The sequence below is a fragment of the Chrysemys picta genome, chromosome 2, assembly GCF_011386835.1.
Source record: "Chrysemys picta bellii isolate R12L10 chromosome 2, ASM1138683v2, whole genome shotgun sequence".
NCBI classification, from domain to species: Eukaryota; Metazoa; Chordata; order Testudines; family Emydidae; genus Chrysemys; species Chrysemys picta.
Window position 1 is genome coordinate 287331352 of NC_088792.1, and position 23887 is coordinate 287355238.

General features: G+C 47.9%; 2 protein-coding genes across 14 annotated transcripts in view; one reads left to right on the plus strand and one right to left on the minus strand.

Annotated features, from left to right (window-relative positions):
- EEF1D (eukaryotic translation elongation factor 1 delta) overlaps positions 1-11019 on the minus strand; it is a 33733-nt gene extending 22714 nt beyond the window's left edge. For 4 of the 13 annotated variants that reach the window (XM_065586376.1, XM_065586375.1, XM_065586374.1 and 1 more), the window contains exons 1-4: positions 10875-10911; positions 8900-8945; positions 8740-8791; positions 166-1439 (exon numbers count right to left, since the gene is read on the minus strand). In XM_065586376.1, coding sequence (XP_065442448.1) covers positions 166-1439 — 1274 coding nt within the window. In that variant the 5' untranslated portion in view covers positions 8740-8791; positions 8900-8945; positions 10875-10911. Of the gene's footprint in view, positions 1-165; positions 1454-8739; positions 8792-8899; positions 8946-10874 lie in introns of those variants that run through there. The other 9 variants (XM_065586380.1, XM_065586378.1, XM_065586382.1 and 6 more) reach the window with 8 other exon arrangements.
- A 57-nt stretch (positions 11020-11076) lies between these two features.
- On the plus strand, positions 11077-18254 carry TIGD5 (tigger transposable element derived 5). Its single transcript, XM_042861323.2, has one exon. The coding sequence runs from the start codon at positions 11222-11224 to the stop codon at positions 13682-13684; it is 2463 nt and encodes an 820-aa protein (XP_042717257.2). The 5' UTR covers positions 11077-11221; the 3' UTR covers positions 13685-18254.
- Positions 18255-23887: the final 5633 nt, after the last annotated feature.

Here is a 23887-nt window from a genome sequence, read left to right on the forward strand (position 1 = left end):
AAACAGGACCTTTGGCTCAATGACTGGAGGTTATGTCTATAGCGCCAGTGTTGTGTTTGGCACTACAGACCCACATTGCCTTCTACATATGCCAATTATTACAGCTCAATGCTGAACCATCAATTTTCCGAGTTTGAGTGTTACCCCAGAATAAGCTTTTCCTACTTAGTTTCTGAAGCAGGCACGCTTGTGGCACGAGAAGCAGGTCGAGATGGTTTTGCTAGCGTGAGTTCTGGAACCCTTGCATTATCTTGTCTGCTCGACATTTTCAGGGCCTCAGATGCATAGTATCGTGATTCAGCGCTGTCGTATGTGGGTTTACTAAGCCACAAATGCTCACTGTCCTTGTGCAGGAAATACCAGGTAGGCGGAGGGTGCTCGGCATCTTTAGGAAGGGAAGGGTTGGTGGTGAACTCCACATGTCGGGAATTCATTCGTTTCCCGGGACTGCGGCCCTTCTTGTCCTTTCGGCTGCTCTTTGAGGCTTCTGGACGGCTGCGCTCTTGTGGCCTCACCTTCCCTGGAGGATGCCCATCAGTCATGTTCTCGTAGAAGCTTTTCTCAGCATCATCATAAATAGGTTTCTCCAGCCACACCTCCGAAATCAATGCCTGCAAGCTCAATATCTGAGGCTTGCCATTTATTGTCTGGTGTGCAGGACTGGGCAAACTGGTAACAAAAGAGGCACCAGAATGAACCACAACATCTGTTGACAGGCATGGTGTAGCAGGGGTTGCAGGAGTAGATAGAGCTGTTATATACCCTTCATCTGGAGTTCTTTGATCAACATCACCATAGTCACTGTTCCATCGTACCGATGGAAGATCTAGGAAGTGTGGATGAACAAAAGATTGAGACCTTTCAACAAACACCTTCTCTGCCTCATCAAAGTTGAACTTGTTGACCCAGACATCCTGGATGACATGGTGACAAGCAATCAGACCGGCATGGGTGCAGTGCAAGGCTGCTAGGTTCTTCCTTGGCTTATGAACACCTGGGACAGCTTCTTCTGACCAGGACACTAATGCTGGCTGCTCAGCAGCCGGTTCAGTTTCAGGGGCCTTCTGGGTCAGGTCATCTGCAAGTTTCTTTCTGAACAGGTTTTCAGCATGATCGAAGAAAGGTTTGTCAAACCACACGCCATCAGCTAATAAACCAGTCAGGACAAAATCTACCTTGGAGACCAAACTCTTGGTTTTTGGAGAACGCTTCCTTTTCTTTTGCTTCTTCCCATTTTTCACTCTTTTCATGTCTTTCAATTCGCCCTCGACAGGATCATCATGGCAAACACTGTTCATTGCCTCCACCTCTTGGCCCTTTTCAGTGGCGGAGGCTGCCAACGTGGCTTCTCTTTCATAGTGGAGCCTCTCCGCTTCATCATACTGGTGCTTGTCCAACCAGACCTTTTCCAGTGGGTACGGGAGCTTCCTTGTCCTCATCTTCCAAAGAGTGGCAGCATTAAAAGATAAGCACAGTAATGTAGTTGCAACATAACTAAACAAGCCACTGGCATACATTAGATTTGAGCCATTTCTTAAGCATTGCAAAGTTTATATAAAAACCCACCACTCAGTCATGACTAATATATTAAGAAATGGTGCTTTGGGAATCTAATTCAATTTCCATTTCATTGTTTACACATTTCAGTGAGAAGGAATTAAGTTGTCCGCATGTTTAATTCAAGTTAAAAAAATTGATCTATTTCTCTGTAAAGCACCTTTTTAATTAAGTTATCTGCATCCACGTTCACATTTGGTCTGGTCAGACCTGTATTAAGTCCTCAAAAACTAGAGCTATAGGGCTGTAAATGTAGTTCACATTTTACACTATAAGGCACACTTGTCAGTCGTGCAGGCCAAACTTGAATCCTTTTCAAAGTTTTATGGTATAGTGGAGGGACTTTCCAAATCATCGCTTGTTAAGCACCACCAATGTGCTAACTAGATACCCTTAAACCGGTATTTTTGGAAAACTTGCTTTTTAAAAAAAAAATTTGCTACTCATGAAGATCTTTTTGTAGACACTGCCAATACAGGACATGCTGTATTGTACTTGACTGCTATAAAACCAGCAGAGGGAGCAAAGGAAACTATTTCCAGAGCTGCACAAAGTTAGCTGAGATAGGGGATGCTTATGCATTTTTTCATAAAATATGCTCTTGAAGATGAATTTGGCTTCCTTTAACTGAAGGCGTTTTCCTTCATAGGATGTGCACCCATTATTAGGTTGGAGTAAGGTTATGTGTTAGTAATGGGCTCCTGGCTTTCTTGGAAACCATGAATATCTCAAATATATTTTGAGCTAACAAACTTTGACACTCACTGGATTTCAGTTAAAAATCAATTACTGCCAAATGGAAAGGAAAAGAGTTTAAGAGGGTGTCTCAGGGTTCATATATATTAACCTTCATTATCTGCGACAAGCTTATTTTAAACACAGCTATTTTCGAAAGATCTGCCTATAACTTTAAGCTAGACTTTGTTAAATGCTATTGTTTCACATTTAAATCAACTGAAATATCCCATACAAAGGAAGAGGCATAAATGTTGCATTTGATTGGTGTGAAAGTCTTGTGCTTTAAATATTGTTTATAATCCACTATGAAGTCAAATTTAGCTTCCAGGATATCAAAATGATCAAACATGATATTGGAGAGATTTTCCTAACTGCAGGATTTATAGCAGTGTTCAGAAATCCGGGTAATGGTTAGCTACTAAGTTTCAAGATAGTAAATTAGTAAAAGAGTAAGTGCGTTGAATTATGCACAAATCCAATTTAAAATTAAGTAGCTGAAAAGTCAGTTCCCTCTTTGCTTACCTGCCAGTCTCAGTTTCAAGTTTCTATTTCACTCTGCAATAGGTGATCAAATCAGAAATATTTAAAACTGAACATTTTCCAACATTCCATTGAGTGCTGATGGCGATACCAACAGTTGGAAAAAATAAATCAGAATTCCTATCTCAGGACTCAGCAGACAAGTAAAGGGGGAAGTACTTTCAAATACAAGTGCCTTTGCCATTTTAAACTTACACTTATTATTTTGGGAATTTTTACATTGATATTAAAAAAATCTAACACCTAAATACAGTATTAAAATCATAATTTCTAAGGGGAACCCTTTTTTTGCTTAAAAATAAAAATTGATACTTTTCATCAGGTACAGAAGACACTGAACAACTCTTGTCCAGTTGAAACAATCTAAAACAATAATTTTTCTTGATTCAAATATCAAAACTGGAAACCCTGAAAGTCAGGCAGATTTCATTAAAAAAAATAGTTTAACTGGATGCTCTACCCTATGGACATAAATAAAACACTTTTTACTATAGTAAGCCACCAGTTTCAAAGATATAGAGAATTAATCCTACTTATTACTTTCAAAGTCAAAGCGCCCCATTAAGTGGGTGGCAACGTGGGGATAAAGCAGCAACTCTATGATCTGGCCCTCAGGATAAGCCATGTTGTCACAGCTTCCTTGGCATTGTGACCAAGCAGGCAATGACGACATCAGATTATAGGTCAAAGTCAGAACATATGCCAGTTGAATAAAAATGACTAAAATGTTAATCAGGTGCACATAGTACTCTAGAATGTAAAGATGACCACGTTACACGCTTTCATTGTAAAAGCATGGTAGCCCCACACTTATTTTAGTGTCTGATTTCTGACTTAGAAATATTTTACATGTTAACCTTTGCACTCAGAGAAAAAAGGAGCAGTGTCTACCCCACAAGACAAATATTGAATAGCAATACCTACTACAAGAAATCTTTTAAAGGGAATGGGGTGTTGGACCATTTACACCACAGAACTGGTTTGCACAGGAATTTCCTTCCAGGGTATCCACAGAAAAGTAGTACCATCCTCCACAGAGGAAGAAATAACCTAAACTGTGGTTATTGAGCAGTAGGTGGAGAAGGAAAAGGGATGATGATACTGAAAAAGATTAGGACTGAAGAAGGAATAGGATTAGGACTTTTCACAGCCAGTGATTCCTTAAAACAGGTGTTATTCAAAATTAAACTACAATCTTGCAAGGGTTGTACAATTTTATTATACTGTTCACCTAGTTTTGTCCATCTCAAGTGTACAAAATGTGAAAGTGCAGGGATAGTGCATGCTTTGATCAGCATTTGACCAAGATGGATAGGATAATTATGTCTATAAACCTGAACTTTAATGTACTGACTGCAATAGCTTAATAAGGACACTGAAGTGGGAGCTTCGGGTATTGTGATTGCACAAGGTGTTTTAGATTAATGGGAGGGGGTTGCTCATTGGATTTGGGTTCTCTTAAATCATACCAAGAACAAAATATAGGCTGGAAGATAAAGCCTTCCATTTAAAAAGTCACATATGATTGTATCAGGTGAATCTGTGGCAGGCAAGTGCTTGCTTTGCATCTAAAGGTCACCTTCTGGTTATAATTCTCAACTACTTCAGAGAAGAGGGGAAGATAGTCTTGGCTCTTAATATTCTGCTATTACATGTTCAACATTTAGTCTGCATTACTATAATTGAAGTCGGACATAAGAAGGCAACTGCAAAGCAGATAAAATGGGAGATTACTTAATCCCGTTTAACATAATTAGAGACAGTTTCTTGCAACTCCTCAAATGACCTCTGATTAATCAATGAATAGCAGTCATTGTGATGTGCATATATGGGGTACATGTGCATTATGTATTTAATAAGGGTACTCAGGACACCACTACTATTGCAGGATTTATGTGTTCTCATGTAAAACCAGATGAGAGATCTTTCTCTCCAAAGAACTGAAACCAGAATGAACTGCTGTACTGGTGAATGGTAAATTCCTATAAGCACACTGTCATTTCTATTAGAAGATAGAAAACGTAAATTGACAGTGACCTGTTTATAACTGAGGTGAACAAAATCCTAGCACCAATACATGCAATCCAGTGATTTTCTTGGGGGCAAAAAAAAGGCAGAAGTGACAAGATATTGACCTGTAAGTACTTACTTTTTTAGTTCCTATGACAGCATTAAGAAATAAAGTTAGGAAAAGTGAGAAAGTTTTATTTCTAGAGACGCAGAACCAGTGAGAGCACAGTTAAACGAGTTGTATAGCAGGTAGAATATTACTTGTATAAAATCTTTTAACTTTCAAAAGAAATTAGTGACAGTTTACTGCGAAGTTGTGGCTGCTTAATACTAGTGAGTCTAGAACTAACTAAATAGAACTATGTACATATACAGCTAAAACCCAACTGTATTTGTTTTAAACTACTGTAGTCAGCACTAAAAATACAATTAGATTACGTACAGACTGGAGTTGTTACCTCAGTGTACTTGATAGGGATCAGCCTTGGGTAAACTACACATGTTTTGAATATCCAGAATAGCCTATAGAGATGTTAACTAGCTAGAGCTAACTGGCAGGTAACTCAAGGATTAAAACGACAAGCCTGTAGCAGAAGCTTGTTAAAAGATTATACAAGAACAATTTCTGGAAGAAGTCCAGTCCCCCTAAGAATTTAACAGGTCTCCTTTTTAGTCAAGAGTGGGTTTGAGACAGAAAAGATACATATTTCTATGTCTGTTAAACATGTTTTAAAAGTTAATTCCTTCAAACACTCAGCCTGTGGGCCACATGCAACCTGCTTAAGATATTTATCAGCCCCCCAGGGCATGATCAACTTAGCAGAAATCAAGCTTTAATTTATTTTTAACATATCAAATGCTAGTGCAAAGAAAATCTTCCAAATGGGAACTGCATGCAACCAATTAAGAGCCTACAAATATCCTGAAACAACTCTGAGACATGGTCAGTTAGTTCCCTTTTACCTGAATGGAGTGTTATTTCTTAAACCCAGTTATGGTTACGGCTACACTAGAGAGTTTACCACCACTGTAAGCTATCTAACCGCTCTAAGCCCACGGGAGAGAATTCTCCCATCAGCATAGCGCTGTCCACACGGGCACTTATGTTGGTGTAACTTACGTCTCTCAGGGGGGTGGTTTATTCACACCCCTAGGTAACAAATTATGCCAATTATGCTGTAGTATAGACATAGCCTATGACATTTAAAAAAAATCAGATCTTTAAATAATATTAAGTATACAATTGCCAATGTAAATTGCACAATTATACACATAGGACAGTTTCATATGCAAATACCTGATTTAACAAAAATACCACATCTACATTAGGGAAAGTATTTTAACAAGTTAAAACCCTAGTGTAGACAAAACCATTATTGCTTTAATATGTGTCAGCTTCTGGAGGTAACCTTGAGTAGCCAAGGCAACTCAGAACAGCACTGGTAGGTGCTTTGTAACAACTCTGCCCAGAGCAATTCATTTCACTTTCATGAGCACTAAGCTTTACAACTAAAAAATAATCTTACTGTGCTTTATGAATAATCTCTGCAACAGTTTCTATTTCTGAGTACGTCAACAGTAGAAATCAGAGAAGCGAAGAACCCTATTCTATACTTAAATGCAAAGTACAGTAACTCCTCATTTAACATCGTCCCACTTAATGTTGTTTCAATGTTACGTCCCTGCTCAACTAGGGAACGTGCTCGTTTAAAGTTGTGCAATGCTCCCTTATAACGTCTTTTGGCTGCCTGCTTGTAAGATTCTGTGGAAGAGCAGTAACTTTACAAGGGAGCATTGCACAAGTTCCACTTCTCTGCCCCCTCCCCCTCCCCCACAGCGCTTACTCTATACTTAGGGCTTTCTGGGAGGGAGAGGGAGGAGCAGGGAAGCGCCATGTCGCCACTACTCCCCCTCCCTCCCAGAAAGTCCTAAGCACCGCCAAACAGCTGTTTGGCAGCAGGGAAGCGCTGGGAGGGAGAGGGAGGAGTGGGAAAGCGCCGCGTCTCCACTCCCCCCCCCCTTCCTCCCAGAAAGTCCTAAGTGCCGCCAAACAGCTGTTGGGGGGGGAGGTGGAGGGAGAGGGATGTGGCGTGCTCCAGAGAGAAGGTGGAGTGGGGGTGGGAAGAGGTTGGCCTGGAGTGGAGTGAGGACAGGAAGAGGCGGGCCTGGAGCATTCCCAGCAAAGTCCAAGCCTGTTCTTCTCCAGGCAAGCTGCCGCTGCAAAGGTGCTTCCTAGTGTCCTTGCCTGCAGCGGGCTGTGCCTGTGTGGGGTAAGCTGGGGGCACTTCCCAACCATAGTACAGTACAGTATATAATGCCTTTTGTCTGCCCCAAAAAAATTTCCTTGGAACCTAACCCCCCCCACATTTACATTCAATCTTATGGGAAAATTGGATTCATTTAACATTGTTTCACTTAAAGTTGCATTTTTCAGGAACATAACTACAACGTTAAGTGAGGAGTTACTGTACAATCACCTTATAAGCCTTTATCATGCTCCCTAAATTAAATATGGTTATTAGTTTCTTATGCATTTCATTCATCGTAACTATTCTAGGAGCCACTAGTATTATGTACAAAATGTTTCTATGATTATAAAAATATGTGCACAGACTAGACAAGAAAAGTGCAAAAATGTGTGCTCTTGCTGCACAGGTTGGATACTGGCTTTTGTATTATCCATACCACTGAAACATAACAGGCAGCAACTTAAATGGTGGCACAAAGCGTACCAGCTATTTGTAAGACTTAAAACATCAAAAAGGCAATGGTATTATCTGTGTTGATCAATACATAGTTATCAACCTCCCTCACCCAGTGTAAAGTTACATAGGACAAAGCAGTGAAAACTTCCCATAACCAACATATAAGCAACCATCTAAAAGCCCTCTAAGTTTCAACAATTTCTAATTGAATATGCATAGTTGGTCAGCTACATTTTCAGTTTCTGCTTATCATCACTTCTTGGATGTCACAAACAAAAATTGGATTTCCAATGATACAGGGGAATGCGTTGTTAAAAATGTGATGAAAACATTTATATCAGTGTTTCATAAAACCCAAAATAAGATTTGGGCTTAAGCTTTTTAACTGTATTATTACTTTTTTTTTTAAACGAAGGGAACACTTTTTCCACAGCAGCTGTTGTTTCTGAAGGGAAATGTCAGCTGCTTTTCAAAATCCACAATCTTAAACAGTGCAAGATTACCAATGAGTTCACCGCATCTCCCTACAGTAGAGCCCATCGATAATGAAATAGAAGACAAATCACAAATAGCTTCATTGCCACATAATATTAAAATTGTCATTCTGATTCTTTACAAAATGCAACTTTATGATGAGGTGGTTCCCACTGCATGTGTTCTGTAATATTTTTTGCAGCTCTCGGCATCTACATGCCATCATTCTGGATGTAAATCTGTTTATACTGTTTGGCATCACTGAACTAGACAAAGCCAACAAGGATTATGTATAGAGTACTCTCACACTATCTCACATGTCACATCCATCCCCCAACAGAATCTACTGAAAACTAATCCCAGCAACAGCAAGGAAAATAAATGTCAACTACAAGTGAAAACCCAGAGTGGAAAGAGAAATTTGGTAGTTAGTTCAATTATGTGCACATAAGCAAGAATCACTTTAGTTAAGCATTTGATCTCACTAATGAAATTACCAATCCAGCTACCTACAGTACTTTTTGTGGGAAGATTGTGGAGTGTTTCAAGACATAACTGAGCAAAAGGATTGCCAGTCAGCCAACAAAATGACAGTTGGGACCTCCCAACTAGGATTCCTTGAACCCTTGACATCTGCCCCCAGGTGATTAGCAACCAATAAGCAGCACCTAAAGTCACTCAGCTAATAAGTGCAGAAAAGCAAGTCTGAAGATACCTGTCACTGGGAAAGAAAGGCTCCATTTGCTCCTCCAGACAAGTGTGTAGTACTGCAGAAAATCAGTCGGGAAAGGATAAGAAATAAGTTAAGAAAAAATATATCAACTAGTATCAGAGAATGAACAGAATAGCAAGTGGGGGAGAGGAGAAAAGTATACCTGTAACGGAAAGGAGCAAAGCCAGGCAGAGGAAAAGAATATGTACCTGAAAAGAAAAGCAGAAGTGAGCAAGGAGGCACATAGGGTGCATAACCAGAGAAGGTAATAAAGAACATCTGGCCAAGCCAAGCAACTCAATGGTATTCTCCCTGTCTGTAACAGGATAGACTTTTGAATGCTGCATCCAATCAATTCCAAAATCAGGGAATGTTTTAGGCATCAATGAGCAGAACCCTATCGATTTTGGTGCAAATCAGAAAGCCGGGGGGGGGGGGGGGGGGAGGGGCAACACAACCCCTTGCATTTAGTTAGCAGAACCTGCAGTTTTAACCACATCTGTAATTGTCTACAGACGTACATGCCAGAAGATAGCAGCCATTATTTGGCGGGGGGGAGGGAGGAGAGAGAAGGCCAGGAATCCCTGAAAGAGGAGGAATTGGAAGATGGAACACAAGGAGCTTATGAAAGGAATGGAAAATGTAAGGAGCCCCTTATGCATGCAATGCACTCAGATTACAGATGCAACAAACCATGCGACTCTCTAGGTAATAACTATGGTTATGACCAGAATAAATCCCAACAGAGATTATGGAGTCAGACTGCTAAACATCAACAGAAAGTACAAGAACAGCAGCATAATCCTGTGAGGTTCAGGACAGCCTGAACTGTTAGAGCTAAAAGGAAGTTAGGGATGATCAGTAGCTTGCTGGATCAGGCCATCTCTTAGGGAGTGCTCAAGGATACTCCATGGCAGATGGGCCTATCACCAGGGAGCTAAAGTACCTAGATAAGAAGACCCATCAGATTTTCCCTGCCTTTGGTTTTTCAGTGGAGAGAGCCTCAAGTGCCAGCAGAAGTTACCAGACTGAGAGCTGCTGAAAAGTGAGTCAGCACCACAGAGTTCACCCCCCCCCATCTTTGGGCTGCTGGCATACAGGACAGAGCTCCCTGATTGTGAGGGGAGCAGCAGGCAAACAAACTGATGCTCACAGTGGGGGTGCAGGGAGACAGGAGGATTCTTTGGAGGACCCCCCTATAAGCGTTCCTGGAACCACCTGCATCCACAGCGGAGCTCCTCAGCCATGAGGGAAGCACAGGCTGGTAGTGGGGGGAAGGAGCTTTGGGAGGCTCACCTATCATCCCCCCAGGACCTTGCTCACAGCAGTCATGGGGGGGGGGGGGGGAGGATTCTTCTGAGCAATAGAGTCCCTGCCGCCACTCGCTATCATCCCCCTCCCCCACAGGGTACCGGCACCACAGCAGGGCTCCCTGGCTATGGGGGGAGCATATGATAAGCAGGATGGTGGACAGGGGCCGGCATCAGGGGAAGCACAGAGACACAGAATCCCTGCCCCCCCCCCCCAACCAGAAACACCTGCCCACAGCAGGGCTCGCCCCCTGTAAGAGAAGCGGGGACGGCTCATGGGGAGGAAAGGATCCTTGGGGGCACAGAGGAATCCAGATGAGGTCCCTGCCCCCCACGGGCCACCCCTCCAAACCACCAGCATCCCCTGGGGGTCCCTGCCCCCCCCACCTCCCGCCGGCCCCCAGCACCCCCGGGAGGTCCCTGCCCCCCCCCACCTCCCGCCGGCCCCCAGCACCCCCGGGGGGGAGGTCCCTGCCCCCCCCCCACCTCCCGCCGGCCCCCAGCACCCCCGGGAGGTCCCTGCCCCCCCCACCTCCCGCCGGCCCCCAGCACCCCCGGGGGGGAGGTCCCTGCCCCCCCCACCTCCCGCCGGCCCCCAGCACCCCCGGGAGGTCCCTGCCCATGAGAGGAGCACGGGGCTGCTCACGGTGGGGGCGGGGGGGCTGCCGGGGAACCCGCCTCGGCCCCATGGCCCATCCCCCTCCCGCGCGGTGCAGGGCCGGGCGCCGCCTCCCCCTGCCCTCAGCTCCCTCGCGGGGCGGCTGCCCGGCCCGGCGGTGACTCCAGGCCTCTGCCCCCCACCCGCCCCCGCGGGGACTCCGGACTCACGCGGCGGGCGCGCAGCTCTACTCGGCCTCAGTCAGCAGAAAGGAAGCCGCGCTGGCCGCGCGGGGGATTCTGGGTCGCGGCGCCGACCAACCGTGGCTAGAGAGAGGGGGAGCCGGCTCGCGGCAGCGCTGTGGGGGCCACGCAGAGCGGGCGCGGGAGTGGAACAGTCCGGGTGAGGAGTGGGTCTTTGCTGTGAGGGGAATGGCCCGTTCTGTGGAAGTACATCCCCGGCTGCGGCGGGGAATGGAAAAGGCCGAGGGATAGGACACCCCCTTTTGCGACAATGGAACATTCCAGCGAGGGTGCCGGCTCGAGGAATTACAGCCTACCACGGGTGGAAGAGTCCAATGGGAGGGGGGAGAACAGGACGTTCCACTTGGGGGGGGGGGAAGGAAAGCAGAGACGGCGCATGCGCTGTGGCCGCCGGCCCGCCCTATCGGCTCTCAGGGGCCAGAGACGAGACAAAAGACCTTGGCTCCCCGCCCCCACCCCCGGTTATAACGCGCCCCCCCCCCCGCGGGCCCCTCCGTCTCCCCGGGACTGTGCAGGGCCGGGCGGGTTTATGGCGGCCAGCGGCCCCGGCGCCGGGCCCCGCCATGGATCCAGCCGCGGCTCGGGCCGGGGCGCGCGCTGAGCGGCCGCACGCAGCCCCCTGCATGGCCTGCGGGCAGGACGCGCTGCTGCCCCCGGCCGCCGGGGACCCCCCGCCGCTGGGCCTGCGGGAGCCGCCGAGGCGGAGACGCTCCCCGGACGGGACGGGCTCCAGGCGGCCCCGGGGGCGACCGAGCAGCAGCAACAGGGCCTCGCCGGGGCTGGAGGAGCCGGGCCGCCGGGAGCCTCCGGTGGAGCCGGGCGGACGGAGCCCGCTGGAGCTGGAGGAGCCGGGCAGCAGGGAGCCGTCCCCGCTGTGCCTGGAGCTGGGCGAGCCCGGGGCGGCGGCGCGGTGCCGGCGGGGCGGGGGCCCCCCCGGGCGGGGCCCCGGGGGGCTGTCGGTGAAGATGGCCTTCCGCCGCGCCTACTCCATCAAGGACAAGCTGCAGGCCATCGAGCGGGTGAAGAAGGGCGAGCGGCAGGCCTCGGTGTGCCGGGACTTCGGGGTGCCCGGCGGCACGCTGCGCGGCTGGCTCAAGGACGAGCACAAGCTGCGCTGGTTCCTGGACCAGCTGGGCGGCGAGGTGGGCACCCAGCGCAAGAAGATGCGCCTGGCCAACGAGGAGGAGATCGACCGGGCCGTCTACACCTGGTTCCTCACCCTGCGGCAGCACGGCGTGCCGCTCTCCGGGCCCATCATCCAAGCCCAGGCCGAGGCCTTCGCCCGCCAGATCTACGGGCCCGAGTGCACCTTCAAGGCCAGCCACGGCTGGTTCTGGCGCTGGCAGAAACGGCACGGCATCTCCAGCCAGCGCATCTACGGCGAAGGCGGTGGAGGCGGAGGGGGGGACCCTGCCGCTCCGGGGACCCCGCCGCTCAAGGCTGAGCTGGAGCCCGGGGCCCCCTCTTCCGCCTTCCCGGACCCTTCGCTGCTCCTGCCCCCGCCGCCGCCTCCTCCAGCCGCCGCGGCTCCTTCGGACGGGGGAGGCTACGGGGACGAGCAGATCTACAACGCCAATGTAACCGGACTCTACTGGAAGCTGCTGCCGGGCCAGGCTGGGGAGCTGCGGGCCCATTCCCCCCGCCTGCAGGCTCCCCCCCGTCGGAGGCTGGTGGTGAAGGAGTGCGTCACCGTGCTACTGGCTGCCAACCTGACTGGCTCGCACAAGCTGAAACCGCTGGTGGTCGGGGGGCTCCCAGACCCACCCAGTCTCCGGCACCACAACCAGGACAAGTTCCCTGCCTGCTACCGCTACAGCCCCGAGGCCCGGCTCGGACCTGCCCTTCTCCGGGCCTGGTTCTTTGAAGACTTTGTGCCAGGAGTCAAGCGTTATCTGCGCCGCAGCTGCCTCCAGCAGAAGGCAGTGCTGCTTCTCAGCAGCCCCCCGCCACCCTCCGGTGCTGGCCCAGAGGAGCCACCCCAGCTGCAGACCCCAGATGGCTCCATCCGAGCCCTCTTCCTCTCCAAGGCTGCGGCGGGGGGCAGCTTGGCGGGAGGGGGAGGCCGTATCCCAGCCCCGCTGGAGCAAGGTGTGGTGTCCGCCTTCAAGCAGCTCTACAAGCGGGAGCTGCTGCGATTGGCCGTGTCCTGCGTGGCCAGTGGGGGAGGCGGCCCGGCTGGGGGGCCCAGCCCAGCCGGTGGTGGGAGTGGCCCCCTGGACTTTGTGCGCTCTTTCCTGCTCAAGGACATGCTATACCTGGCTGGCCTCTCCTGGGACCTCATCCCTGCTGGCTCCATCGAGAAGTGCTGGCTGCTGGGGCTGCGTGCTGCTTTTGAGCCCCAGCCTGGGGAAGAGGAACAGGGGGAACCGCTGGGTGGAGACAGCAAGGTCTTCAGCGATCTCACCCACCTGGCTGCCCTGGCCTATAAACGCCTAGCACCTGAGGAGGTGGCCGACTGGCTGCACCTGGACGATGCGGCGCCAGGCATGGAGGGGGAGGATGGGGAAGGGGATGGTGGGGATGAAGGACCTGGAGGCTGTGGCGAGGATGAGGAGGCAGCAGGGGTGGATGCAGGTGGTGGGGGGGGCAGTGGAGTGGAGGACGGAGGGGATCCCCCACTGCCCACGGCCCGGGAAGCCATCAGGGGCTTGGAGACAGCGCTACGCTGGCTGGAGAGCCAGGACCCCCGGCAGGTGGGACCACTCAAGTTGGTGCAGCTCCGCTCCCTCATTAGTATGGCCCAGCGGCTTCACCAAGAGGGTAGCTCAGACTCATAGGGGGTGCGAGGGGGACTGGAGATGGTCAGCCACCTACTGCTGCACCTTTGGGGGTGTAGCCCCACCAAACTCCCATGGGATGGATGGGGACTAACCCCACTCTGCAATGGGACTGACAATGGGGGACCCAACCCCCCCACCCATCATTGCTAGGGAGTGGGGTCTAATACCTCGTGAGGCTCAGATGTCCCTCCCCCTGGGGCTACCCCCTGTCACTGAGGGGTAAGCCTACTTCCTGGGGTTAATAAGGGGGGATAACCCCCCATAAAATGTCATCACTTGAGGGCTATTCCTCACTCTAAACATTATTGGGAGGTGCTATTCCCTACTTATGGAATGTAGGGGGATAATTCCCAGCAACATCACTGGAGGGCTAATCCTTACCCCTGACATCAGCAGATTCCCCCCCCCCCCCCCAACCCATGGGGCAGAGGCAGGGGGACCAATCTCTGTATCCAGTGTCGCTGCAAGGAAGGGGCTTACCCCCATTCTCCTGGGATTGAGGGGAAACTAACCAATGGCCCTGAGAAGGGCTGAGGCGGGGGACTGGACATCAGTGGGACAGAGAAGGCACGCTGCCCCCTAGCTTGACTGAGAGGGAGGGGATTGTCCCTCACACGAGTGGGACTGATGAAGATGGCGGAGCTGTGAGATGGTCGGCAGTAAGAATCCTGCTGTGAGGGGAAAGGGACATGCATGGCTCCACACCGCCAAGAGAGGCTCTTCCTTCTCGAGTTGTAAAGAGGGAAAACAGATGCTGGGCAAGGAACGAAGCTAAACGGATAGCTTGGCTGCAGTCTCGCACGCCAAGTTCTGTGGAGGTGAATCCAGGTGGCGGCAGCAGCCTCACGGTCTAGACCCAAATCATCAATGGACTGTAGCTGCTACCAGGATGTAAACTGGCAGCCACGTGCTTGGGTATCTTTTTGTAAGAACTAATGTTAAACTCTGGAGGGGGCTGGTCATTCATACCCTTCCCATTTGCTAACTGGTTGCTTGTTAAACTAGGGTGGGTTTAAAACGGGGGTGGGTTTTACATGCACTGGATTAGAACCGGTACACTCTGGGCTGGGGGTACTCTTAATAAGCTACAGGCCACCCCGAGAGCTGGTGAGCTAATGTAACCTCCATGGCTACTTTATGTGCACAAGGGCTGCCATAGCTCGTAAACCATGGATACGTCAGACTTTTTAAAAATTAAAATACCATTTTTTGCAATCTTCTTATAGCAAAACAGTTAAACCTGGTGGCTAGGAAGAGAACGAAATTCCCTTCAGCGGTGGGACATTCTGCAGGCAGAAGATTCTTGGTTTTGCCTCTATGGAGGCTGTTATAGTGAGGCAGCTTGTAACATGTCCTGCAGCTGGAGTGAAGCAGGAATTGGAGGGGCCCACAACATTTATATTAAAAAATAGAGACGTGAGATTCTAATTGGAATTTTTTTTTTTTTTTTTTTTGGCCTGGTTTTAAAAAAAATACTTTTAGTCTGGCTATTTAGCAAAAAATAAAAAATAGTTAGTTGAACAGTCCTGCATTGTGGCAGGTGGGGATGGATACTTAGCCATGTTTCCATCTCATAACTTCACAGTCTATGAAGATCTAATCAATTTCTGTTCCACTTGGGGGGATGGGGGGGGGGTTGGTAAATCATCCCCTTAGCAGGATGTATAGTGAAGCAAAATAGATTTTAATGTTACTTGTCTTCTTCAAATGATGTGGCAATTAAGCTTTTGATTTACCCCTTGAAATTGCATTAACTGTACATGATTCTCCTAAATTTGTTTCAATAGGCAAAGTCATCCCGTTACCTGTTTAAAAAACAAAACAAAACACTGGCTGCTCTGAAAAAGAATCTCTTGAATTGTAGTTCAACTCTTGCTTCTGAGCCCATTAACTAATACTGAGACTTGTTTACAAAATAAAATCTCATAGCTTGAGACCAAGAAGAGTGAATAAATTGATACCATTGCCTTATAGACCTGGTTTTCTCCATTTGGATAATCAGCTCTGAATAGTATCCTTTAAAACTGGAATTCCAGCTTCTGCTTTGGAGTACCTTTATTAGGGACAGGTGAAGACTGCCTGCTAGCATATGAAAGACAGTTAATTTAGGAAACAATAGAGAGACAAAAACTAGCACGAAACTGACAGCAGAGTTCATGATACAAGGAAACTGTCTTTTCAAAAATATAAAGGTAAATTCCACTACAGTAATGTTAAACACTTAGATTACTGGAGCCAAATGCACTTTTAAAAAAGATCTGTCTTTATTTTTGCTGTTCAGTTTGCACTGTCTTCAGAGCCAGCATATGAAAATAGTCCAATCAGTTTCAGTTTTCTCCCTGTCACATTCAAGCATATGGCAGTGTTTGAGTTGTGTATGCTATGGGAAAGTTTTAAGTTACATAATTACACTGATTTACTTACTTTGGTTATTTAAAAATAATTTCTATTACGTTTTGTAATTTTTTTAACAAAACTTAAATTTTCGCCCTAAGCTACCGGTATCACTTGAAAATAGGTCAGCAATTTGTATATTGCTGAAAGATCTCCTTTAGTCAAACACTAGTCTTTGGCTCAATACAGAGGTAATGTGGTGAAATTATATGGCCTCTCTTGTACAGGAGATCAGACTAGGTGATCTAATAGTCTCTTTTTGGCCTAAAATGTCTGTGAAGATTTAAAATATCACTCTTTGAAGGAGAGTTGGAATTCTGAGAGACAGTGATTTCTCATGTGAAGCTTCATATGTCACTTAGGGATGGGGGAAAGATCCCACTTCAGCCTAAAAATTATGAACCAACTACAACTTCTGGTTCCAAAGGACTAGACTGTTAGGAAGATGGAAGGAGGTGAAGGACTTCAGTCAAGCTGTTGACCCTGTGGCAGGCCAGCTAATCTCTGCAGTTACTAATTTCCTTTATTTTTGAAATGAGCGTGGCTGGTAAGTGAAAAGTGACTACACAAACGTCCTTGATGGGATCCCTGTTTGTCTTTCAGTGACTCCAGATAAAATGTACGGTACCCAATTGTCAAGTAAAAAGATGTATTTTATAAGTACCGGTGCAATAGACTCTCAGGATCTGAAAGTCAAGCAGGGTTCTTATTTTGCATCATCACAAGGAATAAAGATTCCAGAGCTGGAATTTATTTGGCAAGTCTGTTGATGATGCATGTGACAGAGTAGACGCCAGCTCTCATGAGCTGCTTTATATGTATGTGGCTAAGAGGTGTAGGAACGTTTATTGGAAAAGGGATCTGTTAAAGGATGAGCCATTAACTACAAAAATCAGGAGTAAACACGGCAAAAAAGTAAGTAGTACCTGGTTCAAAAAATAATGTAATTAGAACAGATTTCCTTAAATCAGTAAGGATTTAACTTCAGTTTTTATAAACCTTTTGCTAAAAGCTCATTTTAAAAGTACTCCCCCTCAGTCTGATCAGTGTCATTAAGGGAACCAGGAAAAGATTATTAGGAAAATACAGTGAATGCTTGGGACTCAGGTGGACTGTTCAAGGAATAAAACTGATTTCCTTTGTTTCCACTACTGCAAATGGAAAGGCCCCACCCTAAAATTTTTAGTTGGTGTGAGCAAAGTGTAGCTCAGAGCTTGGCAAGATGGAATATTACATGCTGGGACATATAGTCTCTGGGTTGAGCCTCATAAAAACGACAGTGGCTGTAAAATGTTCTTTTTATGTAACTTAGGTTCATCCCTCAGCCTTCCAGCAAGCTTTCAGTGTTAGTCCCGGTTGGGCAAAGTTTGGATAGCACTGGGACATATCTGTATGGAAACTAGGGGTGGCTAAAGCAGCAAGCCGAAAGGTGAAACAACCATCAGAGGAGCAGCGAAATCCACTGGAGGAGAGGATTCAAGAAGTTAGGAGTAATCAACGGTGCCATGGCTTTCAGAGGCTTAGGATGGTGAGGATGGAGTAAAAGTGTTGTGATTTTGGTCTGGACGAGAGCTCTGTCTCACTGGTGTGTAGAGGGTGGAAGCCAGTTGGAAAGTCAAGGATCAAATTGGAAGGTGATGTCAGATCTTATTCAAGAAATCTGGAAGATCCTATGTGAGAGAAGGGCAGGAGAGAGTCAAAAGTAGCAAAATGAGCTGGGGCTACAGGTGTGATGGAGGAGAAATGAAAAAGCTGGCAGAATTAAAGGAAGAGAGTAAATTTGTAGTGGAGGAAATCCACATAGTCATGTGACTTACCCCCCGAGATGATTAATACCACCTGAACAAGAGTGGAGACAATGGGTGTATTGTGTTTTTTAGCTGCCAGGTGGCTCAGAGGAGACCTGAGAAGATGCTATCCCTGCCCCAGAGATCTGACAATCTAAATATTTGCTGACATGAATGAAGGTGACAAAGAGGTGATGAAGTAAGGGAAGTACAAGCTATACCATCACACTGATAAGCCATGTATGTATGTTCACAGTTAGGGAGTATAGAAAAATAATTGGAGCTCATTTTAGCATGTTGGTGAAGTTATGTAATTTCTAGATAGGCAACAATCTGGAAACTTTCTACTGTTTTTAAGAAACATAAATAAATAATGGTAAACTTCAGGCCTTGTATGTTTCATCTGGGAACCTACTTGTTTTGAAATCCTTGGTGGTGAGGCTTCTCTTTGAGTGGCCAGTTGTGCTTTGCAGTACTAGCTGCTGTAAAAGACTCCCCTGCAGCCCCGCTCCCACCCAACCCCCTGAAAGAACACCCAGTATGGCTGATTGTAGCAATCTCATTCTGACATGTATCTTTTCTGCCATTCCCAACAGAGTCTATTAGTTACTGCTTCCAATCCTGGTCTTTGGGAATTAATAAAGCCATCAGTCAAGTGAAAGGTGTTTTTTCAAAAATTTTGTTATACTGAGAGAGAGCTGGTGAGCTGCACAGAAACAACACTTCATAAATCCATGATGCCCTCCTTGTCCTCTCTCTCACCCACTCACATACACAAATATCCTGGCATATTTCAGTGTGTCACCTTTTGGGAATCGCTGCTTGGTGTTGAAGTGTCTGCGCTTCTGTGTTGATGCTTCAGACTGTCCAAGGAGCTGCTGCCCCTGAAAGGGGGGTTAGGGTCTGTATCTCCCAGGCGCGCTTTTGTCTCCCAGCAGGAAAAAAAATCCTTGTATTGTGCATGGGGGAGAGCGGGTGAGAAGAGAGGAAAAAGGGATGGTATTCTCCCCACGTTACTTCCACAATTCCAGAGTACTTGGCTGTTTCTGTTAGGATGATCAGCAGCAAAATAGTTCATGGTACAGATTCAGTCACTGGAGGGGACGAGTGAATGTTCACACCTGTTATTTTAATATCCTGTTGATGTGCCACATAACCTTGCAGCTGCGTGCATCCATTTTTTTTAACTTGTGCTGCTTCTCCACTCTTTTAAATGTGGTTGCCATCTCAACACTGGCACAATGAGTCATAGGTTCCAAAGTCAGAAGGGACCATGGTGATCATCTAGCCTGACCTCCTGTACGTCACAGGCCAGGGAACTCCCACAGAATAATTCCTAGAGCAGAGCTTTTAGAAAAACATCCATAGCGGTGCGTTGTTGCAATCTCCGAGCTACTTTTTCAGGCTGTCGGTATTGCAGACTTGGTGTGACGGTGCTGTGTTGGGTCCCAGTCAAAGTTATTGTTGCAGTATAAGGGCTGTGTTGTAACGCTGACATCTCAACATTTTGCCACCGAGTGCTTTGGATATTGGCAGTCTTTGGAGGAGTCACTTAGTGGCAAACGGAACAGGAGTTAGAGACTAACAAAGGTGCCACAAGGACTCCTGTTCTTTTTGCGGATACAGACTAACACGGCTGCTACTCTGAAACCTGTCATTAGTGGCAAACCGATTTAGTTCTAATATGTTTATTACCCACTGGGAGGTTCATCCAGTGTGACTAGGGGCTGTTGCCTCAACCAGCTACTTGATGGTACAGAATAATTCTCAGAGGCTGAAATGTAAGGGAGGTGTGTTGCAATTCCAGTTATGAGAACCTTGGAGCTCTTGGTATGGGTCTATCGTGAAGGTCTTTTGAAACACAGTTTAACTCTGTCCCCAAGAATAACCTCCCCCTTCCCCAGACGTGGAATGGGAAGGCCTCTCCTTTATGTCATGTATTTCACCCTGTGAAGCACCAAAGTTCAGAATTACATAGCTAGGAATATTCTGCCTAGGAAGAGACTGGATTGTCAGAATCCAAATGTGATCTGGTGGAATGGGGAGTGGTCCGGTCTGGGACTGGGAGTCGGGACACGAGGGTTCTAATCCTATAACTGTGGCTAGGGGAGGGGGGGGATATAGTAGAGTTAGGGGATGGGGACACTGGAATCTTAGGTTCTGCACCAAACTCTGGTAGGGAGTGTAGGCTAGTGCAGGGCAGGGGTCCGAACTGCATTCGTGGCTTTAGGAGGCAGTGTTGTCTGATCTGATGATTAGAGCAAGGGAATGGCAGACAGACAATCTCTCTGCTTCCCAGTAGGAAAACATGTCCGTGTTGTTTGCTGGGGAGACCCTGGAAGATGCACCTCATTTTCAGGAAAGTCTTGGGGGCGCAGCAGCCGTGTCAGCTCATTTCTGTGCACCCCAGTACCTCCCAAACAATGCCCTAAGCTTGCTTCGAAACAGCCACTGAACTGTTGTATCTGGTTTGTACACTGACAGTGGCTCCTTCAGCTAAGAGACCAAAGCCTTACGACAAGTAGATGCTATTGAGTATAATACCTGCGTGTTGTACCAATGATATTTAGCATGCAGAAAGAGCTTTTCATATTCAAATTGTTTTACAAACCTTAACTAATGTAATCAGTGCAACTCTCAGAGAAGGAACGGAGCCTAATTGAGGTTTGTGAAATGCTCTGAGATCCTCTGGTTCAAAGCGGGTCCTCCCCTTGATGTGTACACAGTTCCCCTGGAGCAGAGGGTGCATGGATCCAGTTGCCCTTCCCATAACAAAGCTTCGGGATAAGCGAATGCCCCTTGAGGGCACGAACGGCTCTTGTCTGCTCCAAGCCCATTGCCATGGGAGGAGGCTGGCTGAGGTCGCTGTGCTTTGGATTAGGCCGGTAGCGATGGGCAGGGATGTTGCTGGTGTTTCCATGGAGTCTGTAGCCCTCGGAGGAATCTTGGCCCTCAGAGGGAGAACAGCAGCTTTGCGGGGGATAAATGAAGCATTCTGGTTCTGCTGCCGAGGATTACGCTCTGCTTGGGGGAGATGGAAAAGGCCAGTTAGCTCAAGCCCATCCCCCTGGCAAGATTTGGTCCCCAGGCAGAGCATATCCTATCCTTGATCTGGGTTGAATGTCATATACCAGAGGGCCTAGGGAGATGCATTTCTCAGGCATCAGCTTCCTCCCTTTGCTAGCACGGCACTGTCCCTCCCCCTCCCTGCAAGGCTGTATTTTATTGCTGATGGGCCACCACCTGTTCAGCAGCTTGGCCCCCTCTCCTTCCTGGCAGTGCTGGCCCCTGAGGCTGGGGGGGCATGTATGTGTGTGTGCGCACAGGCATTGTACCTTCCCTCTTGGGGCACAGCAAGAGGCTGACAGGAGCAGTAGGGTTCAGGTGCTGCTGGATGAAGTGGCAGGGGGCCTGCTGGGTCAGCCAGGTGAGACTGGCTGATGGGGAGGGTGGGTTCATATGTTGGACTGGAGCATTAGGTAGGCTGGAGAGGATGTCATAAGGGAAAGCTGAAAATCCATCTCAGCTGACCAGCTTCACCACGTCTTGTGAGTCAAGGCCACCCACGAGAAGAACCTATGGGCCATCTTCTTTAGGGCTGGCCCCAGCCCCTTTTCTCTCTTCCTACGCAGTTCAATGCCACTTTCACAGCCAGGGGACTTGCTGCACTGCCAGAAACACAGATTTGGGAGGCACTGATGAGGAACCCACAAGCTTCAGCAAGTGATTGCCCTTCTCTGCCTCAGTTTCCCCATTGTAAAATGGGGATGACACTAAGCTACTTTAGCAAGGATGTGGGTGGAGCAGAGACTGTGGGTGTGAGCAGGAAACTCAGCTAGGTAGAGTTCAGCCTTTCTGCACTGGAAACCAGATGATCATAATGGGCAGGATTCACAGATTCTACGGGCCCAGTATGTCCATCAAGTCCAACCTCCTGCAGAATGCAGGCCAGAACATTTCACCCAGCGATTGCGGAAGTCGAGGGAATGATTCTTTCCCTCCCATGTCAGTGAGGGCTAGTGAGTGCAAAAAGTTGTGATTGAACTTGCAGCATCTGTCTACACACTTCTGTGTCATGTACAGCACCTTGCACAGCAGAAGCACTTCCCACCAGAATTCACAGTGAAGTTGATCAGTTTCAGGCATTGATGCCGCCTTGGTTTCTCCTGTTCTCTGCCTCCGGCAGGCCTCAATTTAGGCTTCCCAGGACTGAAAGGCTTTAGTTAGACCTAAGTTATTGGGGTCAATATAGGGGGAACGACGTAAATATGTAATAGGGATCAGACTCGAGAGTCCCTTCTGGCCTTAAATGCTGCAAAAGAAAGGTTTGTTAGTTTTAAAATCCCTTGGTTCAGTAAAAGGGGGTTGCTAGGAATGCGGAGGAGAACAGATCTATCCACGCCTGGGACGATTGTGTCACTCTAAGGCCTGGTCTACACTGGGAGGGCGGGGGAAGAATCGATCTAAGATATGCAACTTCAGCTACGAGAATAGCATAGCTGAAGTCGATGTATCTTAGATGGAATTAAAATTCCTTACTTCGCGTCCTCATGGCGCTGGATCAACGACTGCGGCTCCCCTGTCGACTTTGCTTCCAAGTTCAGCAGTCGACAGGAGAGCGAGTGGGGATCGATTTATCGCATCTATACTACATGTGATAAATCGATCCCCGATAGATCGATCGCTACCCGCCAATCCAGCGGGTAGTGTAGACGTACCCTTAATCAACAAACCGCTTCCCCTTAGCAAAAGGGGTTTATGGCTCTCCCCAGGAAACAGAGCTGTTCCTCTCTGAAATACACTTGCTTGTGTAACATTGCAAAGTTCTGTGTAGCACATGCCACAAACCAATTTATTAGCTCGGTGCCTTAAAAGGGAAATGTAAATCATCACAGCAGCTGACTGCCTCCTCTGCAAACCTCAGGATTTTATGTGCTCATAAGACGCTTTTTTTTTTTTTTAGCTGGGTGAATTTTCATTCAGCCCCAGGGCTGGGATATAACTATCAAACTCATTCTAACTGCTGGCGCTCCTGCAAGCCAAGAAGGGGAATATGCAATTATACCTATTTATAGCATGTGAGCCCAAGGCTGCCGCACAGTGTTTTATTATGAAATGAAAGACTTTCTATGTGCACTTTGGGCAGGAGTTCCATTGACTCCCACCCCTCCCCCTTCTCCCTGCACCCTGGTGCTTTCCGATGCCTCTCACTGGAGGACATTCAGTCTAATGCAGAACAAGAGAGGGCCTTAAAGCACCAGCTACCTCCCTATGTCGGCGGATCTCCAGGGCAACGCATTCCTCCTCTGCCCCAGCTGAGTTTGGCCTGCAAGCTCTCTCCAACCCCTACTTGCCATAGAATCTACTGTTCCCATTTACTGCTGCTCTCCCGGCTTTCATCTCCGCACTGCAACCAGAGATCACTCCCTCCTTCATTCATTATTATTTCCACGGCAAAAAGGTTCCAGCTGAGACCAGGGCCCCATCCTGCGAGGAGAACTGGTCAGTTTTGTTGGAAAATGCCAATTTTGCAGAGATGTAGTGGGCTGACGCATTTCCAGTGAACCAACAAGCAGGGTTTCGGCAGGCCGCTGGTAGGTCTCCAACCCAGTCGTCTGGTGGACTGCAGGGCTTCCAGGGTCCCTGCCACCGAGCAGGAAAAGTGCCACCCCTGGGAGCTCCAGTTGGCACCAGGGCTCTCAGCGTCCTAGGCTACCCTTCCTGCAGCTATGGACCTTGACTTGGCCCCTGGAGTAAGGGGCAGCTGGCTGCTCCAGTTCATGCGGGAAGATACTGAACCAAAACAGTCTGATTTTGCTGCAAAATAAAAAAATCCAGACTCTCCTTTTCCCTGGGAAATGTCATGCTTTTGAGCTTCTGTTCCAGTTTGGAACAAAAACTTGTTCAAGAGGTCAAAGAATTTCTGTGCAGAACAGAAATTCAGAGTTTTGACCGGTGAGGAACTGCACAGCCACACAATGAGAAACAGTCCCTGCCCCGAAGAGCCCACAATCTAAAT

Bases quoted from the DNA above. Each gene is read 5' to 3' on its own strand.
- TIGD5 (XM_042861323.2), top strand. From the start codon at position 11,222: ATGGGAGGGGGGAGAACAGGACGTTCCACTTGGGGGGGGGGGAAGGAA.